Raw genomic sequence first — 24,115 nt, forward strand, 5'->3', positions numbered from 1 at the left:
GACTTCAAACATTTAAAGGGCCCTCATATTGGAGAAAGGACACTACTTGGGGAACGAATAACAGTCACAAGTAGGAGCAATAAGACATAGCGATTATAGGGGTAGCATTAAAGTGGTTGGGATTCAAATACCAGGCCCTTCTCTCCTTAGCTATGTGATCTTGGTCAGTGACTTAACCTCTCTGAGACTTAGTTATCTGGGAATAACTAATAAAATGGGAATAATAATAAAATCAACCTTACTGTGTTATAGTGAGGACTAAATACAGTAATCTGTAAAACTGTTCAATGGTAGCTGTTACCATTAGTATTAAGTTACGGAGGAGTAGAATTCAGCCAGTATTAAATATTTTTCCAACAGATCTGTCCAGCAAGCACAGGGCAGCCTCATAAAATAGTGATTCCCCATCTCCCAGGCATATTTTAAAAGATGAAATGGCAAGAACACTGTTAAAGAAGAGACTGCAGAAGCAGACAGAGCCTGGATGGAATGGCATCTGAGGCCTGTATAAGAGTCTGCAATGCCTAGATTGGGTGGTCTTGCTACACAATTATCCCCTTTCTTTCTGGTACCTGAAGCTTCCTTTCTCTTTAGCTTTTCCCCTTCTGATTTTCAACATTAAGAAGTTTCATCTATCCTTAACACACTCTTTCTTCATTCTGCTGAACCCTCTAACATCACTGACATCTCAGTCTCTTTCTCTTCTCTTCTTCCTTTCACAGATAGATTCCTTGAACTACTACGTAAGCACATTTTGCTCCAATTTCTCAGCACTGCCTCTAAACTTCCTTGTGCCTATGACTGCTCTCCAGAAGGCTCTTGGTCAAACACAATGACCTTTCTACTCCATCTATGGAACATCTGTCTCCCTCAATTTCCATGACACCACACAATCCAGCGGCCTCTCTTCCTTCTTGTAAGAAAGTTCTTTCTGATAACATCATTGACTCCATTCCACTGCCTAATTCTGAACTTTCTTAAATCTTAGGTGTGACCTTCATTCCATGTAACTAGCTCCCACATCCATATCTTCTGTCTGGACCTCTCACTTGTTCCTGCTTCCACTCCATATCTCCATGTGCATACCAGATAACCTGATCCTCAGATGGCTGCCCACTACAACTGTTATCATGCTAGCCACTCTCCCCCAGACCAGATCCTCATTCTGTCTGCTTTATCAGTAACACTACCAGTCTACAGCATCCCCGGCCCAAAACCTTAGACCTCTGACTTCTTCCTTTTTGTTCCCCTCACATCTCGGTGTCTCTGAGTTCCTCATTCCTGAGACAGTGGGACAGCCTCTCAGGGCTCAGATCCAACTACCAGCCCTCCCTGTGGTCCAGGCCTGAAACCCATGACCAAACTACATTTCCTAAAGAATCTTCAGTCAATGTGCAATCAACATGCATCACCCCTTCTCAAGAACTAAACACTTTCTGATTTCTTCAGCATCAAATGTAAATTCTTGACTCAATAAGGCAGTCCCACATCTAATTCAGAGTATCTGACTCAGTACCCATCCCCTCAACCCCCAATACTCCTTAGACCTTTCTGTTCTGGCTAGTCCTACTTTCTTACATACATACATACACACACACACACACACACAAACACACACACACCACAGAGTCAGTCTGTCTCTCTTTCTCTCTCTAACCAGTTGTTCTTCCTCTGGGCATTATTTTTTGTTATTGCCCCAACTTGAAAGGTCCTTTGCCCTTCTCTTTTTCAAGTCTAATTATGTACGCACTCCAAGACCTCTCAAATCACCCCCTTCTGGACGTTTTTTCTAACTCACTTCTGTCGTAATCCCCAAAGAAAACCATCATTCTCAGTAGATATCCTTTGACTTGACTCCCTGCCAAAAGGTAATAAGATTATTCTTTTTAAAATTTCAGAGGTATAATTTCCTGTCTCAGAGGAACTTCACCCCTCCTATCATGCACTGAACAAGTGGAGCTCATCAGACTGTAAAGGAATGGTTTTTGGGATCTGGAGGTACAGATTGAACCTGTCCCTAATCACCCCAGCAGGAACTGACCTCTCCAAGCCTCCACTGAACCACTATAACCATTTGCATCATTTGTCCACCATTCAAGTGCTACCTTTCACTGGAGTTATTTATTAGCATGCCTTGTCTGCCTTTTCTCCCCAGTTAGTTGTGAACTCCTCCTGGGAGAAAGAGATTGTATTTCATTCAACTTGGTAAGTGCTCAGTAAAAAAACAAACCAATAAATAGCATTTCCTCAGGCAAAAGTCCAAACTTATAGGTATCCATAAAAAGAATTCCTTTGTCTGATTTCTCTTTGGTGAGCCCTCTCATCTATATCTATATGTGTCTCTGGAAACAAACCAATATGACTCTGATCTCCAAATTCATCATACGGACGCCCAGCCATGATGGAGTACTCAACAAGCAATGGATTAGCCCTTTTGTCATAAAAAGCTGTAAAATTATAAAAAGCTGACAAAATATATGAAAAAACTGTTTTTATTGGATAATCAGTAGCACAGGATTATAATCCTTGAGAGAGGGAAAATAAAATGTGGCAGGCCTTAGCACTGCCCTGATTTTCTGCCTGGAGGCATTTACCACACCCTGATACAGGAAGGAGAGATCCAAATAGAGCATGGTGGTCTCACAGGTCTGAGGTAATAGACAGCAGAGTTTGGGAAGGCAGATGCAGCTTGAATTATCAGGGAGCAAACCAGAGAAGAAACATCTAGATGGAGAGAGATAAAACACTCCATAAAACTGCACAGGGGTCCCCTTGAGTCTTTGGCTGAGTATTAAGTTGCATTCATAGGATGAGATTACACAAGGCTGGGTAAAGAATAGTTACCAGGAAAAGAACATCTTTGAGGGAAGTGCAAGCTGAAAAACTTCTGCAGCTCACACAGAACTGGGAAATGTTTAAGTGCTTAATAACCAGAGTAGAAAACCTCATTGAACACTTAAGGCTTTCAGTGTAGACCGTAGAAAGGCCAAATCTTAAGACAACACCTAAATTAACCATAGAATAAAGGCTCCTCTAAACTCCTTTAGTAAAACTTGACAATAATCCTCGAAAGTATCAAATTCATGGGCAAGTAAATTAACTGCCTGGCAAACAAAAGTTAACAGTCTTTGAAGACAACAAAATCCACATACTCGACAATGTAATATTTGTAATATGCAACATCCAATAAAAAATTACTAGGTATACAAAGAAGCAGTAAAATGTGACATTTAACCAAGAGAAAAACTGATCAATAGAAACAGACACAGAAATGACAGAAATAATTTAATTAGCAGAAAGGAACTTAAAAAATTATAACAGTCAATGTTTACTGAGTGCTTATTATGTGCAAGGCACTATTGTTTTAAGAGCTTTAGGTATTATCTCATTTATTCTCACAATAGCCCTCCAAGAGAGATAATCTCTTCGTACCATTCTGAGGAAACTAAAGCCCAGAAAGGTTAATAAGTAACTTGCCTATGATCAGCCCAGCTTCTACGCATTAAGGCTAAGATCTGAACCCAGGAAGTCTGATTCTAATGGCTGTGCTCTTTCCCATGATACCAGACTGCCTCAGAAAGAACTTTAAAGCAGCTATTATAAATATGTTCAGGACTTTAAAAAAAACATAAGCATAATGAGGAGAGAAACATAAATGGAGGTATATATTCTAGAGCTAAAAATATATATAATATCAAAACTGAAAATATATTAGATGGGCTGGTTTATCAGCAGATTAGATGCTGTAGAAGAAAAGGGAATGAACTTTGGGCTTCCCTGGTAGTGCAGTGGTTAAGAATCCACCTGCCAATGCAGGGGACACAGATTTGAGCCCTGGTCCGGGAATATCCCACATGCCATGGAGCAATTAAGCCTATGCACCACAACTACTGAGCCTGTGCTCTAGAGCCTGTGAGCCACAGCAACTGAGCCCACGTGCCACAACTACTGAAGCCCGTGTGCCTAGAGCCTGTGCTCCGCAACAAGAGAAGCCACCGCAATGAGAAGTCCTCGCACTGCAATGAAGAGTAGCATCCACTCACTGCAACTAGAGAAAGCCTGTGCGCAGCAATGAAGACCCAATGCAGCAAAAATAAACAAATTAAAAAAAAATAAATTTATTTTTTTTTTAAAGGGAATGGGGGCTTCCCTGGTGGCGCAGTGGTTGAGAGTCCGCCTGCCGATGCAGGGGACACGGGTTTGTGCCCCGGTCCGGAAAGATCCCACATGCCATGGAGCAGCTAGGCCCATGAGCCATGGCCGCTGAGCCTGCGCGTCAGGAGACTGTGCTCCACAACAGGAGAGGCCACAACAGTGAGAGGCCTGCGTACCGCAAAAAAACAAACAAACAAAAAAAAAAGGGAATGAACTTTAAAACAAGCAAAAAAATCTATCCAGACACAAGTGGAGAGAGAAAGAGGGCTGAAAAAAAATTAATAGACCCTTAATGAAATGTGGGAATACATTAATTGTATAACATAATTGTAATTAGATTCTTAGGAATAGGGAGCAGAAAAAGTGTTTGAAAAATTTCCAAATATGATGAAAAATATAAACCTACAGAACCAAGAGTTGCTCAGCAAATCCCAAGCAATAAAAACATAATGAAAACCACAATACACATAATAATCAAATTGCTGAAATCCCATGATAAACACAAAATCCTAAAGCAACCATGGGATGGTAGGGAGGGAGACAGAAGGGGAAATACAGATAAAAATTCCTCTGATTTCTGATCAGAAACAATGCAAACCATTAACAATAGGACAACACTAAAGTGCTATCAACCTAAAAGTATATCCAGTGAAAATCTTCAGAAATAAAAGCAAAATAAAGACACTTTCAGCAAACAGAATCTGAGCAAATTTAAATACAGAAGAATGGTACAACACTAAATATTAATGGATGAAAGAAAAATATTGTAGATGGAAAGTGATTCAAAAAGGAACAAGGGGGCTTCCCTGGTGGCGCAGTGGTTGCGCGTCCGCCTGCCGATGCAGGGGAACCGGGTTCGCGCCCCGGTCTGGGAGGATCCCACATGCCGTGGAGCGGCTGGGCCCGTGAGCCATGGCCACTGAGCCTGCACGTCCGGAGCCTGTGCTCCGCAACGGGAGAGGCCACAACAGAGGAAAGCCCGCATACCACAAAACCATGGCCGCTGAGCCTGCGCGTCCGGAGCCTGTGCTCCGCAACGGGAGAGGCCACGAAAGTAAGAGGCCCACATACCAAAAAAAAAAAAAAAAAAAAAAAAAAAAAAAAAAAAAATGGAGTAAGCCCACTAAATCCTATTATCCTGCAGCTGACAACCAAAAACTCTGGACAAAATACAAAAACAACTATCAAGGGACTCTGAAAAGTAAATAAAACCAGGAATATTGAGGAAGAAAGTCAAAACTTGGAAAAGCAACTCATAAGGATACCTGGAGAAATCCTTTCTTTTTGGCCAAAAGGCCAGGAAAAGGGCCCTGTAATCCAGAGAGTATGGAGGGAGATCTCCACTTCTTTGCTTGTTCTTCTCTTTTTTTCTCATTTCATGATAAGCCCTCAAGAGAGTTAGCTTAGCTGCTGGTGTCAGCAGCCAAAATTCTAATAGAAACCCTGTAAAAAACACATCTTTCAGGCCAGAAGACTGGGTAAAAGGGACCCCTTCAGGCCAAAGAATATGGAGAGAATCCTTGTTTTGTTTCTCTTTATCTCTCTGTTTTGCCTGAAGGCAACCCTAGTTGCAGGAGTTGTGCCACAGTAGTACAAGTGGGTAAAGCTGTGAGTTTAAGGAAAATCTAGAAAAGGAGAGAGATGGAGAAGGAAATATGTTAATTGTGTAAAGAAAATGACCCAAGGTTCCAGCTCACCTGTGAGTGGCACTTGTGTGGACAGACTCAAAGCAACAAAGGCTTTAAGAACAAAACTAAGGTTTAAACCACACTCAAGTGTCAGACCAAACAACATAATGTTCCAATTTTCCAGGATGCAACCTAAAACTACTCAATACGTAAAGAAGAACAAAAAAAGTGACCAATTCTTAAGGAGAAAGATAATCAACAGATGCCAAAAACAAGATGATCAGTTGCTGAAATTATCAAAGACTTCAAAGAAGCTGTTATAACTATGTTCCATGAGGTAAACATAAACATTCTGGAAAAGAGAAGGAAAGGTGGTTCTCAGTAGGTAAATAGAAATTTTTTTAATAAAAAATTTAAACTGAAAAATATGTCTAAAATAAAAAATTATCACAAAATGGAGATGACAGAGTAAAGATTCAGTAAACTTGAAGACAGATCATAGAAACTGTCCAATCTGCAGAACTGAAAGAAAAAAAATTTGAAAAAATAAATTAGCAGAGCCTCAGGACCATGTGAGACAATATCAAAACGTCTGATAGTTGTGCAATTAGAGTACCATAGGGGAGTAGAAAGATATTGGTGCAGGGGAAAAAAAAGGAAATAATGGCTGAAAAACTCCTCAAATATCATGGAAGACCTAAACTTACAGATCAAGAACCTCAACAAATTGCAAAGAGGAGAGAATCAAATAAAATTTCATGCACAGATTCATCATAATAAAACTTCTGAAAACCAATGACAAAGGAAAAATATTGAAAATAGCTACATATATGGAAGAACAATTTAATGACAGAATGCTCACCAGAAACTATGAAAGAGAGGAACAACATTCTTAAAGAGCAAAAAGAAAAGAACTGTCAACCCAGAACTCTGTGCCCAGTAAAAATATTCTTCATAAATGAAGGGGGAATAAGGACATTCAGATAAGGGAAAAACTAAGATAATTTGTTACCAGAAGGCCTGTTCTAAAAGAAATTCAAAAGGGAATTCTTTAGATTGATGGAAAATGATAAAATAGGGAAATGTGAAGCTTTAAGAAAGAAGGAAAAACAAAAGAAATGGTATGTATCTGAGTAAATATAAAGGACAAGTTTTCTCCTCTTAAGTTTTTTAAAATATGAATAACTGCTGAAAGAAAAAATTATAAATATTGTCTAGCAGGATTTTAAGTTATGTAGATATAACACATATGACAACTATAATATTAAGGGGGTGGGTAAAGGGACATATATAGTTGTAAGCCTTCCATATTTTACTTGAAGTAGTAAACTGTCAACTCAAAATAAACTGTGAAAGTCTATACATATATAAAATCCCAAGAGCAAATACTAAAATAACAATACAAAGAAATGTAGCAAAAAAATAGATAAATTAAAACTGAAAAATATTAAAGTAACTCAAAAGGTGCCAGGAAAGGGACAAGAGAAGAAGAAAAAACAGAGAGAGAGAATAATAATGATAATAATAATAATAATAAAAATGGTAGATCTAAATCCAACCATATCAAATATAACATTAAATACAAGTGGTCTAACACACCAAGTAAAAGATAGACATTGTGAGACTGAATTTTAAAAAAACACATAAAATCCAACCATATGTTTTCAATAAGAAATATACTTTAAATAAATACATAGATTAAAAGTAAAAGGATAGGGCTTCCCTGGTGGCGCAATGGTTGAGAGTCCACCTGCCGATGCAGGGGACGCGGGTTCGTGCCCCAGTCCGGGAAGGTCCCGCATGCCGTGGAGCGGCTAGGCCCATGAGCCATGGCTACTGACTCTGCACGTCCGGAGCCTGTGCTCCGCAACGAGAGAGGCCACAGTAGTGAGAGGCCTGCGTACAGCAAAAAAAAAAAAAAAAAAAAAAGTAAAAGGATAGAACAGATATACCATGTAAGCACTAATCAAAAGAAAGCTGAATGGCTATAATAATATCAAAGAAACTTCAAAATATGAATATCATTAGAGATAAAAAGAGATATTGCATAAAATCAAAGAGGCAAATTATGAAGAATACATACCAATCCTAAATGTGGAGGCACATAATAACAGAGCTTCAAAATAACAGAGCTTCAAAATAGAGAAGCAAAACATGATGGAATTGAAAGGAGAAAGAGGCCAACAAAAACCTAGAGACTTTAGCACTCCTCTATTGGTGACACATATAACAAACAAACAGAAAACCAAGGATATAAAAGACTTGAACAACACTATTAACCAAATTGACCTAATTGACATTGATTGAACATTCCACCCAACAATAACAGAAAACATGTTCTTTCCAAGTATGCATGGAAATTCAGCAAGATAAGGGCCATAAAATAAACCTTAACAAATTTTAAATTATTGAAAGCAAACCAAATATATTCTCAGACCATATCAGAATTGAACTAGCAATCAGTGAAAGAAAGATATCTGGAAAATCCTCCAAATATTAAGAAATAAAACATACTTATACATAACCACGGGTCAATGAGAAAGCCAAATGGAAAATCAGAAAATACTTTAATTGAATGTAAATGAAATTTCATTACAACATAATGAAATCTGTACGATGCAGCTAAAGCAGTTATTAGGGGGAAATTTTAGCATTACATGATTATATTTGAAATAGAGGGAAAAAATCTCAAATCAATGATCTTAAGAAACTAGAAACAATTAGAGCAAATTAAACCCAAGACAAACAAAATGAAGGAAAGATAATAAAACCAGAGCAGAAATCAATGAAATTTGAATAAGAAAAATAATATAGAAGAAATCAATATCACAAAAGTTTTTTTTAATTCAATAAAATTGGTAAATTGGTCATTCTCTAGCCAGAATGATGACAAAGAAAAGAGAGAGATGATGCAAATTACCAGCATCAAGAGTAAAAGAAGGGACATCACTACTGACCCTACAGACATAAAAAAAAGTAAGGGAATATTATGAACGACCTAACTTGCATTAAAATTCAACAAATTAGATGAAATGAACCAATTTCTTTAAGGATACAAACAAACTGCTAAAATTCACTCAAAAATAAACAGATAATCTGAATAATCCTATAATTATTAAATAAATCTACTTAGTAATTAAAAACACTCCAGCAAAGACTACACCAGGCCAAGATGGCTTCAGTAACAAATTCTACTAAAAATAATTGAAGAAAGAAAAAACTACAGTTCTCTTCCAGGAAAAAGAAGAGGGAGCACTTCCCAACTCATTTTATGATCCCAGCATTACCTAGACCCTAAAGTTTGTCAAAGACACAAAAAGAAATCTATAGACCGGTAATCTTCATGAACATGCAGAAATCCTCAACAAGGTATTAGTGAGCTGATCCAACAATATGTAAAAAGGAGAATAAATCATGCCCATGTGGGGTTTATCCAGGGAATTTAAAGCTAATTCAACATTTGAACATTAAATACTGTAGTTCATCATACTTATAAAAAAATAAAGTAGAAGTAGAAAAACCATATGATCACCTCAATAGAAGCTCAGTCTGAGGGAAGCCAGACACCAGGTCACAAGGATGTCCCAACAGTCCTGTGGAGAGGACCACCTGGTGAAGAACTGAGACGTCATCAGTAGCCAGCATCAGATGGCCAGCCATGTGAGCAAAGCACCTTGTAAGTAAATCCTGCAGCCACAGTCAAGCTTTAAGATGACTGCAGTTTTGGCTGATATCTGCCCACAATCTGACCACAATGACAGACTCCATGCAAAAAGCACCAAGTCAGGCTTTTCCCAAATTCCTAACTCACAGGAACTATAAAAGATAATAAATTATTTATTATTATTTTGAGCCACTAACTTTGGGGGTGATTTCCTATGCAATGTTGGATAACCAATACATAGAAATACAAATTAAAACCACAATGAAATCCCACCACACATTGACAATACCAAGAATTTTCAAGGATGTGGATGGAGCAAGTAGAACTCTCATACATCACTGATGAGAGTATAATATGGTACAGCTACCTTGGAAAAATAGTTTTTCAATTTCTAATAATGTTAAACATGCATTTACCATACAATCCAACAATTCCATAATTGATTTAAGAGAATTGACAACATATGTCCACAAAATGAATTATACACAAAATGTTCATAACAGCTTTAGTCATGAGAGCCCCAAACTTGAAACAATTTAATGGTCCATCAACAGATGAATGGATAAATAAATTGTAATACAGTTGACCCTTAAACAATGCAGAAATGAGGGGCACCTACCCTCCTTCCAGTTGAAAATCTGCATATAATTTATATTTTGCCCTCCCAATACAGGGCTCAGTTCCTCCATATCTGTCGTTCCACATCAGTGGATTCAACCCACTGCAGACTGTGTAGTATTTACTGTTGAAAAAAATCCACATATAAGTGGACCCTCGCACTTCAAACACGTGTTGTTCAAGGATCAACTTGTATGTTCATACAATGAGATACTATTGAGCAATAAAAAGAAACAAACTACTAATACACACAACTACACAACAAAATCTTAAAAGCATTGGAATTCTAAGTGAAAGAAGCCAGACACAAAAGAGAATATACTGTATGACTCCATTTATATGAACCTCCAGAACAGACAAAACTAATCTATTGTGATAGAAATAAAATCAGACATTACCTAGGGCAGGACGTACAGGGGGTTCACTGCAAAAGGTCAAGAAAGACCTTTTAGGGGTTGACCGAAATGTTCTATATACTGTAATAATTAAGACAGTGGTTACACAGATGTATACATTTATCAAACAAATCAAACAGGTGAATTTTATTATATGTGAATTATACGGCAATAAAATTGAAAATAACCATTATATAATGTTGATCATAAGTTCAGACACCAGGGCAAACAATCCTTCCAGACCAAAAATAATCAAGTGTTCCTTCCCTCCTCCTCTCCCCTTTCTCTTTCTGTCACTCTTTTGGTCTCGTTTTCTATATCTATGCATCTCAGTGTCCAGAAGATAATTCCTGCCTTCTATCTTCCTGGGTTACCTCTTCTTATACATTCCTCTCTCAGTTTCTCCACTTATATCTCTGTCATTCTCATTTTTCTCTCTCTCTTTATATAAATATTGTTGTGTTTCTGCCCACCTTTTTCTGTCCCCTCTACATTTTTTCTCTTCTTTGACCTGAATATAAGACCAAAGAGTTTTGAAATTTTTGATTTATTTATTGAATATTTTATTTGTTAATTTTGACTGAGTGCAAGAAATATTTGTTTCATTTAAAATATTTTACTTATTTAAAATAAAATTAAGAGTTATTACATGTGACTTACATGGTCCTTGGTTGTTACTTTTCCCTCTGTGAGTTAATGACTTCATTTGTAACAAGGCCTCCCCCTTCCCTGCTTTAGGAAGCTTTTGAAGAATCCATTCTGGCCACCAATGGAAGAAATATAATCAAGAACTGGGGAAAAAACTAACACTTGTTGAATACCAACTGTGTGTCAGGGCTTACTACATGCCTTATCCTATTTAATTATCACAGTAACCCTGGGAGGTGGGTGTTATTTTTCTCACTTTACAAATAAGAAAAACTGAAGTTCAAAGAAGAAAATAAGTAGCCTTGGGTTTCAACCCCAAATCTTTGACTTATTATTTTACCCATTATTTAGAATAGGACATTTTACTTTTGATTTTGCACAAGTCCAATTCCTTGATAGGAAAATGTATAAATAAATGGTGTTATAGTCATATAAAGGAATACAATGCAGCAATTTAATAAGAAGAAAGAAAGAATGCTGGTACACACAACAACATTGATGAAGCCCACAGAAATCATATTGAGTTAAAAAAGCCACACAAAACAGTACATATGATATGATTCCATCTACATGAAATTCAAAAATAGACAAAACTAATGGATGATAAGGATGGTTACCTTAGTTAGGGGGTGGATACAGACTGCAAAAGGACAGGAGCAAGCTTTCTGGGGATGCTAGAAATGTTCTGCATCTTCATCTGGACGGTGATTATATGGCTGTTGTATATGTGAATTATCATCAAACTGTACACAAGATCAATGCACTCAATCCACTTTATTGTATTTATTGTCCCTTAATTAAAAAACAAATCATTTTCTGATGCTGAAATACAGGTTCCTATGTCCCACTACCAGAGACCCATTTCCAGAAAATCCTGGAATTGAGCAAACTGATTTCAATGAAAGAACCTCACTTTAGGAACCTTGGGGAAGGGCTACACAACCCCTTCTCAGTTCTTCTGAGCTGTTAACTGAAACTTAAGGCCTGCCTCAAAGTCTGGGACCTTGTACAGCTGCTCCTAACGCCAAGGGTTGGCTGAAACCATGGATGGATACAGCAGAAACTCAGTACCTTCCATGATCTTGTATATTCATTTTTTCTACTGCCCTATATATTTATTTCTGAATAATCCAGACTGAAGCCTTCCACATAGGTTATCTCATACAATGCTCGTAGCGAATCCATGAGGTAGTCAAGACAAGATCTGTATTATCTCCTTTAGGAACAAACACCCAGAGGCTCAAGGAGTTTAAGGGAGTTGCACACTATTTCAAATCCAATAAAGGAAAATATCATAAAAGAATCTAGGCCTCCTAGCTCCTAATCTAGTGTTCTGTTCACCGAAGAATATTTATTTTAATTATCTGGGCTGAGAATGTAAAAAGGATCTATAGAGGAGTTCTGCCCATGCCCACCCTCATGAACCTATATTCCAGTGAAAACTGAATAAAACATAAATAAGAGAAAAAGAAAAATATAGCCAATGGTTTAGATTTTCCTTCTGATTTCTTTTGGCTAGTTGCCTGATTTCCTTTAAGCTTGCTTAGATTTCCTTTTTTTACTTTCATACTTTTTTTTCATACCTACCCGTTAGCATTTTCCTTACTCCAGGGAATTCTGACTGCCTACCTCTTCATGCACCTGTTGTTACTTAGCCAGAAAGGGACGATTCAAGGAAAAAAGACTCTTAATTAACCATTTGGTTAGGTGAATCTGTCCCAAGGGAGCTCTCCTCCTGCCCTGTTCTGGGGCCTCCCACTTTCTGGAATGTCTAGGTTATATCACCAAATGAATCTGACAGAATTTCCCTGGGAAAGGACCAAAGCTCAGAACAGTCCAGCTGGAAAATTCATCACAAGATTTACTGAAGAAAAAAAAGTTGTTCTGAGAAATGTGGCTCACCCAAAAAGGCACTGGGGTACCTCCCCCCCTCCACTACCTCACCACCAGGCCAACACTCACTTTTAACTGCTCCTATCTCACACCTTTACTGTGTGAAAGAGCCCAGGTCATCACTAGGTTAAGAAACACTGGCCACAACCTAGATCGGAGGACAAGGCAATGGTTCTAAGGAAGAAGGCATCCACAGGGCTCCTTGCTAGTTCTATTTGCAGCTCTCCCCACATGACCCCTGGACCTATAACCATCCTCACCAACACCCATCTTCTTCTACTCCCAAGCAGAGATGACGTCCATGTGCATCTTTTGGAGGCAATGGCTCATCTCTGGCTCACAAAAAAACCCACCACCTATAAAATCCAGAGTAGATGCTTAACAGCTTATTTTAGGTTGAGGTACTTTCCTAAGTCAGCCTCCCATTCAAGTCCCTGGGCTATATGTCTCCATGGAATTTCAAAGATTTAATTGCTTTTCATGGGCTCATGTCCATTACCACTTAGGACTTTCTATCTCTCCACTTGACAATGAAGAGTGAGGCTAGAAATGTACAGGAAGGGCACAGCTCCAGCTAATTACAATAAAGGAGTTATCAGAGGCCAGTGGTCCAGCATGTCTGTGGACATGGTGGGGCCTGGACTGCACAGATCACTCTCAGGGAAGATCCACCATCTAAAAACCACTGTTCTGTAATGCCTCTATCATTTTCTTCCTTGGCATTAGTTTTCATACTTTCACAAAGTTAAGGCTTGGTTTATTTCTACAGAAGAACAAAGAATTGGATTGTAAATATGCTACTTGAATCTCTGGACTGAATCTAAGGTCAAAAGACCTATAAGAGGATAATAGTTGATAGGAATAAAGTAAATACCACACCTCAATGCCCCTTCTCATCTATACTTCTGGGAAAATCAGGCCTTCCATGATTGGGCAATAGAAACTACCACCCTGGCCACTCCCCATTTCCGCTGGATCTCACCTCTCATCTCTTAGGAGTTAGAAGTTAGTTGCATGGGGAACGCACAGTATCACAATTTCTGCCAGGGTTGCCACATATTGCCACAAATGAGGACTGCACAGCTCCAGATGGCACCATTCAAATAGGCTAAAATGTATATAGAACCCTTGGAATTGTAGAGCGCATAACCTACACAACCGGATGCTGGGGTGTTGCTGCTTCTAGGAAAAATTATAATTGTTCATATTGATGGAGCAGTTTATGATGTGTCAGGCATTGGGTTAAGGATTTACATGCATCATCTAATTTAATATTCATGATGACATCTTGAGATAGGAACTATTACTATACCCATTTTTCAAATGATGAAACTGGGCCTTAAAGATTTTAAGAAATGTGGTACTTTCCTGGTGGTCCAGTGGTTAAGATTCTGCATTCCCAATGCAGGGGGCCCAGGTTTGATCCCTGGTTGGGGAACTAGATCCCGTGTGCCACAGTGAAGACCCAGAACAGCCAAATAAATAAATAAATAAATATTTTTAAAAATTCACCTCCTCAATTAAAAAATAAACAAAACAACTTTCAAAAAAAAAGATTTTAAGAAAAATTTCCAAGTCATGGCTATTGCCCACCAAATATTTATTGTATGGCCTTCTGACAAAGATAATGTAAAGCTTTTCCTCTATTTATATGTCTTGGTTGATTATAATATGAACCTTGAGATGATTCCTGTAGTGGAAAGAGCTCTGATTTGAAGGCAGGATCTGTGGTCCTAGTCAGTACATACCACATCCTCTAGCAACTCATAACCTCTCAACACATAAATGAAAGTTTCCAGTTCTAAAACTTTCTATCTGAATGTCCTTGAAAAAGTGTTATCAAACTTCTGGATTCGAGTTACTCCATTTATAAAATAAAGCAAATACTTGCTCTTCCTACTGTAGGATTGGTAACAATAATAAATATTAAAGTGATTTATAAATTATAAAGTTCCATACAACTGTAACAGGACATCAAGAATGGCTATTTAAAAAAGCAAAATGTCCTTTATAAATCAGGCTGGGCAAATTTCTATGAAGTGAAGTTGTCAGGCAGTACTCTTAAGAGTGGCAGTAGGCTGCAGCTTTTGCTCACACAACTCTCCTTCTCTTCTCCTACCCGCAGGCCCATCCCTCTTCACTTTCAGCAGACAAACTGCCTTATAAAAGCACTTATTTATATTAACTATAACACTCTCCTCCAACATCCCACACACAAACCCGTTATGAATCTTATTTCTCTTTTGTAAATTTGTGAAAGGGTCAACTGGATTTAGAAGAATCCCATCTTTCAAACAGCTGTATATATTCTCAGCATTTCAAAGGGTTTTCAGTAGCCGGTAGGAGTTCACCAAACCTAGAACTGATCTCATCTTCTCAAGACCCGGGTACCTTTTGTCTTGCCCAAGGACTGATGCCACACACACCTATAAATGCATCTTAGATGCATAGTCCTAGGTGGGTGTGCCTCCCCCTACTGAATATACAAAAACCCCAGAGAAACACTCTGTTTAATCTAGGGACAGAAAGAATAAACTCAGTAATTTCAAAATATTTTTTCCAAGATACTAACAATCTTCTTGTAAGCACTTCCCACAAACTTCAGAGTTACATATGCAGTTACTGATGTATTGAAACATCAATACCCAGAGAATCTCAAGAGTTGTAACCCAAAATATCCTGATTCCTGCCGCTGGTCCCCATCCTGGCTCTCCTGCCTGTTGCGGCTTCTCAACATTTGAAAATATAGAACTGATTAATTATGAATGCTGTGGCTTGTCTGACCCACATCTCACCTTACACTTTTGCTCCCTTGGAATTCCATTCCATAGCCAGAGGAATATCAATTTCAGAAAATAAGGTTTCCCTGATATCCAACCTGAAGTTTCCTTCTGAGAGTCTCATCCTATTACTTCTGTGGGCCACACTAAATAACTCTTCTTCTTCACTGCCACTTTCCCTCCTCAGAGATTTGTAGATTGTTACCATGGCTTTCCCTTCATCGCCACTTAGCCCAGCCATATATATTTAATTCTTTTCATCTTTCATCATAAATCAGTCCCTTCCACTCTTAAATCAGCTCTCTGCTCTTCTCTGGACTAGTTCCAACCCTCCCAATTCACCTCCAATAACTGATACCCCTTCTGGGAGCTCAGTTTCCTCTCTATCTTCCTTCTCTCTCTTTGCCCTTTCCAGAAATGAAATGGGAAGGGACTGACAGTTATGTGAGGTCAAGGGTCAAGGGGTGTTGCATTGCATACACCTACTCTAAATTGCTTAGGCCTCTCCGTGGTACATATAAAGTCCCAAATCATATATCCCCTTTCTTGGAGTGGGAAAGAGGGTATTAACAGGGAAACAGGCCCTCTTACCCCACAGGTCATTATCCTCTAGGCCTCTGCACGGAGGATGGCAGAAGCAAGATGTCAAAACATCTACAAAACAGGTTACAAAGTGGAGCTATGGGCAATGTGGTAGCCTCCAGGCAGACAACCTTTTTGAGGTTTGGGCTGCCCCAAGATACTGCACACCATTTGTACAGTCCCAGCAGCTGTCTCTCTACCTCTTTTCCATGAATGGGTGCTCTTCAGACTTCAAAACGTCGATCCCATTTATGAATTCAAAACAACCCACAAAGAAAAGACATTAGTATGTCATGCATTATAAGGCCTCTTAGACATTCTTTTGTTCTGTCAGATAGCCCAAACTGCAAATGATATGAAGGTATTGCTTTGTCCTGACTAGGTGCTTTCCATTTTTTACCACATTCCTAGCCATGGTCCTGCTCAGGTTTGGTACCCTGTCTTCAGTCTGAGACAAATGGACTGCCCCAGGCCCCTCAACACAAGGGGTGGAAGAAAACCCATCCTCTCCTCTTCCCTCCCCACAGATAGTCCCATCAGCAAGATCACACCCCTCTAGACCAGACCACTAGTTACTTGGGCAGAAGCAGGGAGAAATTTACTGAGTTGTGCCTATTTTCCTTTGCTTAATTGAAGATCCTACGTCACAGAACAGGTAAATGCCTTTTCTATAAATCAGAGCCTATATAAAAAGAATAAACCCATTTCCTCAAACATGATAAATAACAAAATCAATCCAAGTGTGAGAACCTAAGCTTCAATTTTCATACAAGAAAATGAATGAAACCACAATAGTATATGCTGCCCCAAACATGAAACATGATATGGAAGGGTGTGTCCACTCCCTCCACAGGGAGTCTGAAGTGGAGATTGTATCTAAATGAGGTTGGGGAGGCAGTGGTAAAGCGAGAAGCTAGGCCTCTAGTCCTGTATGGCCGGCTGCCTAACTGCAGACAGCATATATCTCAGAGCAGGAGAGTCCAGCCTGTTCCAAGTGTGGTCACCACAAGGCCTGAAGTGCTTTTCAGTTAAGTTGTCTCTCTGGAGGTCATGAGGAGCTCATCCAGTTACACTTAGTGTCTTATTTGATCTCATCAATAATCATTTGATCCCAATCCTGATGAAAAATGCTTGGCCAAAATTGCTACCCTTTTAATAGAAGAATCCTGGCTCTTTCTAAAACCAGCATTGCTAGATGTATCGAATGATGCATAAGGGCTTGGTCCAGCTGCCAAACGGACTGTGTTGCTGACGGAGGACTTGGGATGCTCATTGTGCTTCCCTACTGCCAGTAGCAGAGCAGCTCCTGGAGCACACTAATCTCTATCTGAAACTACCTCACTCGGCAGCTTCAACTCCCTATCTAACGCTTGACTGGAGTATATTCTTCAAAAGCATTAAGCGTGTGACTCTTCACAGGCAACAATGATAACTTCAAGCAACCTGCCCGTTTATAGTAGGTAAGTTCAGGGCTGTAGAAAGGGCCCCTTTTGCCTATCATCAACATCTAGACTGCTAGAGCCTATCTATGGTCATTTAACAAGAAGTGATGGGAAGGTTCCAGAGATGCTCAGAGACATCAAAGTGGAAGAAAATCTGCATTCCCAGAGAAATAATTTTTATATCCATTAGAAAAACATTAGGCACTAAAAGAGAATGTAGCATGTATAAAACACAGAAGCCAAGACAACATTAAAGCACAGCTGTTCTTTACAAAAGTATCTGTAGTGTATGGAGGTTCCCTAAAAAACTAAAAATAGAACTACCATATGACCCAGCAATCCCACTACTGGGCATATACCCTGAGAAAACCATAATTCAAAAAGAGTCATGTACCACAATGTTCATTGCAGCTCTATTTACAATAGCCAGGGCATGGAAGAAACCTAAGTGTCCATCGACAGATGAATGGTAAAGAAGATATAACACATATATACAATGAAATATTACTCAGCCATAAAAAGAAATGAAATTGAGTTACTTGTAGTGAGATGGATGGACCTAGAGATTGTCATACAGAATGTAGTAAGTCAAAAAGAGAAAAACAAATACCGTATGCTAACACATATATAGGGAATCTAAAAAAACTATATATATATATATATGGTTCTGAAGAACCTAGGGGCAGGATAGGAATAAAGATGCAGATGTAGAGAACGGACTTGAGGACATGGGGAGGGGGAAGGGTAAGCTGGGACGAAGTGAGAGAGTGGCATGGACATATCTACACTACCACATGTAAAATAGATAGCTAGTGGGAAGCAGCTGCATAGCACAGGGAGATCAGCTGGTGCTTTGTGAACACCTAGAGGGGTGGGATAGGGAGGGTGGGAGGGAGATGCAAGAGGGAGGAGATATGGGGATACATGTATATGTATAGCTGATTCACTTTGTTTTAAAGCAGAAACTAACACACCATTATAAAGCAGTTATACTCCAATAAAGATGTTTAAAAATATATAAATAAATAAATTAGTTCCAAAAAATTAAAAGTATCTGTAGTGAGACAACAGTATTGGCCTCCTATCTCAGTTCACAGAAGGCACTGTCAAATTCATCAGACCCTGTCTCTTACCATGAGCTAGTGTAAATTGCAACACTGAACACAAAGGGGTCATTTTAGGTGCCAATGCCACTAATGCTAATGCTGAAATATGCATCCAGACTCTGTTTTCCATGGGGACCACATACCAGTACGCTTTCTCTGCAATGACTGAGAAACCTCAGCTTCTGAATATCCCTGCTGCATTAGACTATTGGGTATATGTGGAGCATGTGTGTGTGTTGGGACAAGCATGGGAGATACTTGTAGCTCTACAATGGGCTTTTTTTCAATGCTTTCCATCCAATGAATACAAGACATTAGTAACCAGTGAAGCATAAGAATTTCATTTATTTCTGACAACAAGAATGACAGAAAAGATGCTGGGTTTTGCCCGATGAAATTAGTGTAGGCTTTTAAAAGGCATGCTTTCTTTTCTGTGCTTTCTCATTCACTTACACTGTGTATTTTATTGACAAGCCTTTCCCAGTGGTCTTAGAAGAGAAACATCCATTCAAAGCCACCTGGTTTACCCAGTCAAAGGATATTATGGCAAGAGTTAGAAGTAAGTACCTGAATACACACCCCCAACTCAGTGAATATGGGAAGAAAATGAGAGTAAATGAAACAGAAACCCCATTTCAGGAGTCTCCAGCAGAGAGATCTGCAGTGAAACAGGCCTGCCAGAGACTGTCATCCAGATCTGTTGCTGCAGATATTCAAGCTAAGAATTGGAGAAAAGGAACTGGGGACAGGGAAAGAAAGGAAAATCAACTATTGTCTCTTCCTGACTTCAGAGTGACTCCCCAAAGGAAACAATCTTGGCAACTTTGCTCCCTCTCTCCACAGCTCCCTCCTGTCCCCTGTCCCTTAGTTCCTCTGGGGCTCTCCCAACACATCTGAGAGGAAGAACAAGAGTCTGAGAGTGTGGGGCTTCCCTGGTAGCGCAGTGGTTGGGAGTTCGCCTGCCGATGCAGGGGACGCGGGTTCGTGCCCCGGTCCGGGAAGATCCCACATGCCGCGGAGCGGCTGGGCTCAAGTAAATAAAATAAAACCCAACTATTCTTATAAAAAAAAAAAAAGAAAAAGAAAGCTGGAGTAGCAATACTCATATGAGATAAAATAGACTTTAAAATAAAGAATGTTACAAGAGAGAAGAAAGGACACTACATAATGATCAAGGGATCAATCCAAGAAGAAGATATAACAATTATAAATATATATGCACCCAACACAGGAGCACCTCAATACATAAGGCAACTGCTAACAGCTATAAAAGAGGAAATCGACAGTAACACAATAATAGTGGGGGACTTTAACACCTCACTTACACCAATGGTCAAATCATCCAAAATGAAAATTTAAAAAAAAAAAGAGTCTGTGAGTGGATAGCAGCCTGGGGTTAGGTGGAGAGCAGAATGAATTAATGAAGAAGAGGCTATTTCTAGGTAAGCCAACATTTGGATGGGATAGCTGGGTGGGATTCAGTAATATGAAAAGGAGTTCTATATTTCCTGAGAAAGTGTACCACATTTCCAAACTCTGTGGAGGCCAGGAAGAGGAACAAAGCGAAAAGAAGAAGGGCAACAGTTTTGAGACCTAGTACCAAGCTCTCAGAACACAGACTACAGGGATTTCAACTGTCCCAGGAGTCCCAGAAGAAGGGCATCCAATCTTGGCTGAGACCCTGTGTAAAGTCAGTAGAAAGAGTCATTCTTCCAAGAACAGGAAACTTTTTTCCCAACTTGGTTGCTGGGGAAGAAAGGAGAGTCCCTTGGGGAGTGACTGGGTTCAGGGAGAAAATAAGAAAATACAGTCTAACTGGGGAAGGAGGTTTGTGGAAGGAGGAAAGAAAGCTAAGAACCGCGGGCTGAGGTTTTGGAAACGAGGGTTAGTTGATAGTGGTTGCAAATTGATGCCTGTAAGAAACCAAATCCCGAAACGCTCGGGCGGGAGCTGCTCACCGGTCCCGGTCGCGAAGATCTGGAAGAGAAGGCGGGGCTGGGAGGCGCGGATCGCAGCGGACAGCCTTCCCTCTCTGCCCACTTCCGACGCCTTCTTCTCGGGCATCAGGCGGATCCTCAGCCGTCCTTCGCCGTAGCGAATCCACCAGCTGAACAGCTCAGTGAGGTTGAACTGGAGCAGCCCCGCAGTCGCCTCCTCTGGGGGCCCTACACAGCCCTCAAGGATCGCCTCCTCTCCCAGCTCCAGCACCAGCTGCTTGGCGCGCCGGAGCTTGCGAACCGAGCCTCCCTTCAGCACCCTGGACAGCGTCCGTGCCCGGGCCGGGGCGGGAGAGCTGGCGCCGGGTGGTGGCCCCACCAGCCTAAGCAGTGGGGCGCAGTCAAGAGCCAGCGAGCCGCGCGCCTCCAGCCGGCCGGCCATCGTCTCCGAAGGGGACGGCGGCGGCAGCAGCAGGTCCCGAGCATAGACGCGAAAGAGAGAGGGTACCACAAAGTCCACCGCCAGGCTCTTCCTCTGCAGGCGCGAGTAGCTGAGCGGCTCCCGGGGCTGCAGCGCCGACCCCATGGCTGGTGAGCCCACGCGCTGGCCGGTCTCGGTCCCGCTCCCGGAGCCTGAGGCTGCCGGTGAAAGCAGCAGCAGCAGCCACAGAAGCCCTATGGCTCCCATCCCGCCAAAGGGGGGTTGTTTATACTAGTCTCCCGAGTCTCCGGGATCCAGCCTCGCCCTCCGCTCCCCCCACCTCCCCCCCAAATGGGAAGGGGCTCCGAATAGTCGCTGGTCCTGAAGGGCTCCTTCCACCTGATCTCAGGGGGATTGTGCGTGCACTCGATTCCCTTTCCTCCAACTGCAAGGAGGCGAGCAGGAATCTCCACAAAATGCTGTTGGAGGCTCAGGGGCGTGTCAAGAGACCCTGAAGCGCGAAGGGCTCGGCAGCTGGGACCCTGTGCCTCTCGCGCGCCGCGCGGAATGCCGCGCCCCCGTCCGTAGCTCCCCGCGCTCTGGAACGAGAGGACTACTATGGTTGAAGGGAGATGGCAATTGGGTACCGTCCTCTCCTGCCCCCCGCGGCCTGAGCTGTGGTGTGCGCTCTCGAGCGGCCTTCAATCCTCTGCAACTTTCCTGCTGGGAACGGTGGCTTCGAGCTGGTGTCTGCTGTCCTGGCCGCCTCCTGAGCTGCTTTCGGCTCCTCTGAGCTCCTCTTCCTCGTCTCGGGGGGAAAAGCGGGAGGACCGAGGGCACCGGCTTCCTTCTCTCGCACCCTCCTTCGACCCTCCGCAGCGGGAGGTCTTCGGACTGCACTTCTCACTGAACTTCTGGACCTGAATCGAGCCCCCTCCGCGCAAGTTTTCAGCGTCCTTGCTCTCCTCCGGCGTCTCAAGAGTTCCCAGGCACCAAAGCGGCCCTGGCGGCAGCAGCGGAGTGAAAGCATTCAGGGCCCGAGAACACGAAATCTTGCTGCCCCCTCCTCACTCATCGGCAGCTCCCGCGTCTTTTGTGGCTGGCCAGAGGGAGGCCGGAAGTCGCCTCTGTGCTCCGCGATCCTCCGGACCGCGGCAGCGGGGGTGCCAGCTGCTACCACCGCTGCCGCCCCCGGAGCCGCTCTATCGCAGCTGCCTGGGCGTCCGCCACTTACAGCTGGAGGAGCAGAGAGCGCGAGCCGGGAGCGGGCCGGACCGAGGCGGGGGCGGGGCTCGAATGCCAACTCCTCTCAGCAGCTGGGCCCACGCAGCCCCGCCCCGCCCCGCTCGCACCCGCCAGCCAATGGCGCGGCGAGGTCGGCTTCCTATGCAAATCTGAAGAGGCCTCGGCTTTCATTGAGAAAAGCACAGAGCCCGCCCCGCCCTCCATCCATCCCTCTTCCCTCTCTCCCTCCTTCCGCTCCTCCAGATTCCCTGCCCTATTTCGCTGCTGTGTGAACAGGGGCGTGTTTTGGATGAATGGTAGGACTGGAAGAGGCCTTTGTAATCAAGCATTCGCTCTAATTTTGCATTTAAGAGAGTAAACGGGTCCGACTTCGGAAGAGCAGTTCTGGAATAAAACTGGAGGCCAGGGGAAGGGAGGGGGGAGGGGCAGCGCGACACTGCCAACTCGGAGCTTGGATTAGAGCCCTGAGACAGAATCTTCTCTGACGCTTCCATTATTTGAACGCATTCCTGGGAACCTAACGATCCCACCATCCACACAGGAAAAAATGGCGGGGGGGGGAGAGAGGATGGGGTATTGGGGGGAGGGTGGGAAGCGGCTGACAATCTCGCAGAATTGCGATTCAGCTACAACAAATATTTCAGACCTCAGTCACCCCACGTTTTCTCAGAATGGTGCTTAAATATGTGTCACCTCCTTTACTCTCTGCAAGGTAAATATTTTAAACTCTAGTTTTAGAGATAAGGAAACTGAGTCGCAGAGATCTTAACTGATTTTCCTAGGGTCACATAGTCCTACTTGCCTCCCAAGCCCTTACTCAGGCGCTCTTAGCCACTGCTCTCCCATACCCTTCCATGAGTAACAGGCTAAGAACATCTAGGAATGACTTAGCTAGAAGGAATAATGATCTGGCATTCCTGTTCACAGCCTTGGGAGTGAGAGTTCATAACTGCAGGCCATTTTTATTCACCTGTGAAGTCAGGGCTCTATCTCCAGTCTCTCCCTTCATCTCTCCTGAGCTGCTATCACAGAACCTGGATAACGGCTGTGTTTATAACAAGTGGTTCACTAGAATCGTAGACAAAACTACAAGCTTTGGTGCACAGAGTGGAGGTGAATCTCCCTCACTGAGCAACAAAGCAAGACCTGATCCAGAGAAGAAATGATGCTCCTACCTTGGTGGCAGAAGGGAAGGAGGGAGAAAAAGGAAGAGGAAGGAAAAGGCATGGAGGTTAATAATTTCCTAGTATGTGAGCAAATATGTTTGGATTTTCATCATATTTCACTGGCATGCACACTAGTGAAAGAATAATTTTCTATTTGAAATATTAAAAAGACTAAAACGCAGGTCCTTTCACTCCCCACTCCAGCCCTTTTTTCTCTATATACTTCTTGTCCAAAGTCAAACTGACTCCAGAAATTTGTCAATAACTATGAATCAGCTACAATCATTGGCCAGTAGGGGGCTGCAGAGACTTTCAACTTAAGACACCCGCCAGGGTTTAACATTTTCCCAGATAATCACCAGGACCACTGCCTTCGCACCTAGTGAACACAAGGGTCTCAATTCTCATGCTTTTATAAATTTTCTCAAATTTCCC

General features: G+C 41.8%; 1 protein-coding gene across 1 annotated transcript in view; it reads right to left on the minus strand.

Moving 5' to 3' along the window:
* ALK (ALK receptor tyrosine kinase) overlaps nt 1-21,565 on the minus strand; it is a 737,057-nt gene extending 715,492 nt beyond the window's left edge. The window contains exon 1 of the mRNA XM_028496593.2: nt 20,870-21,565. Within this exon, the coding sequence (XP_028352394.1) occupies nt 20,870-21,536 (667 nt within the window). The 5' untranslated portion in view covers nt 21,537-21,565. The remainder of the gene's footprint in view (nt 1-20,869) is intronic.
* Between the last annotated feature and the right edge of the window lie 2,550 nt (nt 21,566-24,115).

The sequence above is a fragment of the Physeter macrocephalus genome, chromosome 12, assembly GCF_002837175.3.
Source record: "Physeter macrocephalus isolate SW-GA chromosome 12, ASM283717v5, whole genome shotgun sequence".
NCBI classification, from domain to species: Eukaryota; Metazoa; Chordata; class Mammalia; order Artiodactyla; family Physeteridae; genus Physeter; species Physeter macrocephalus.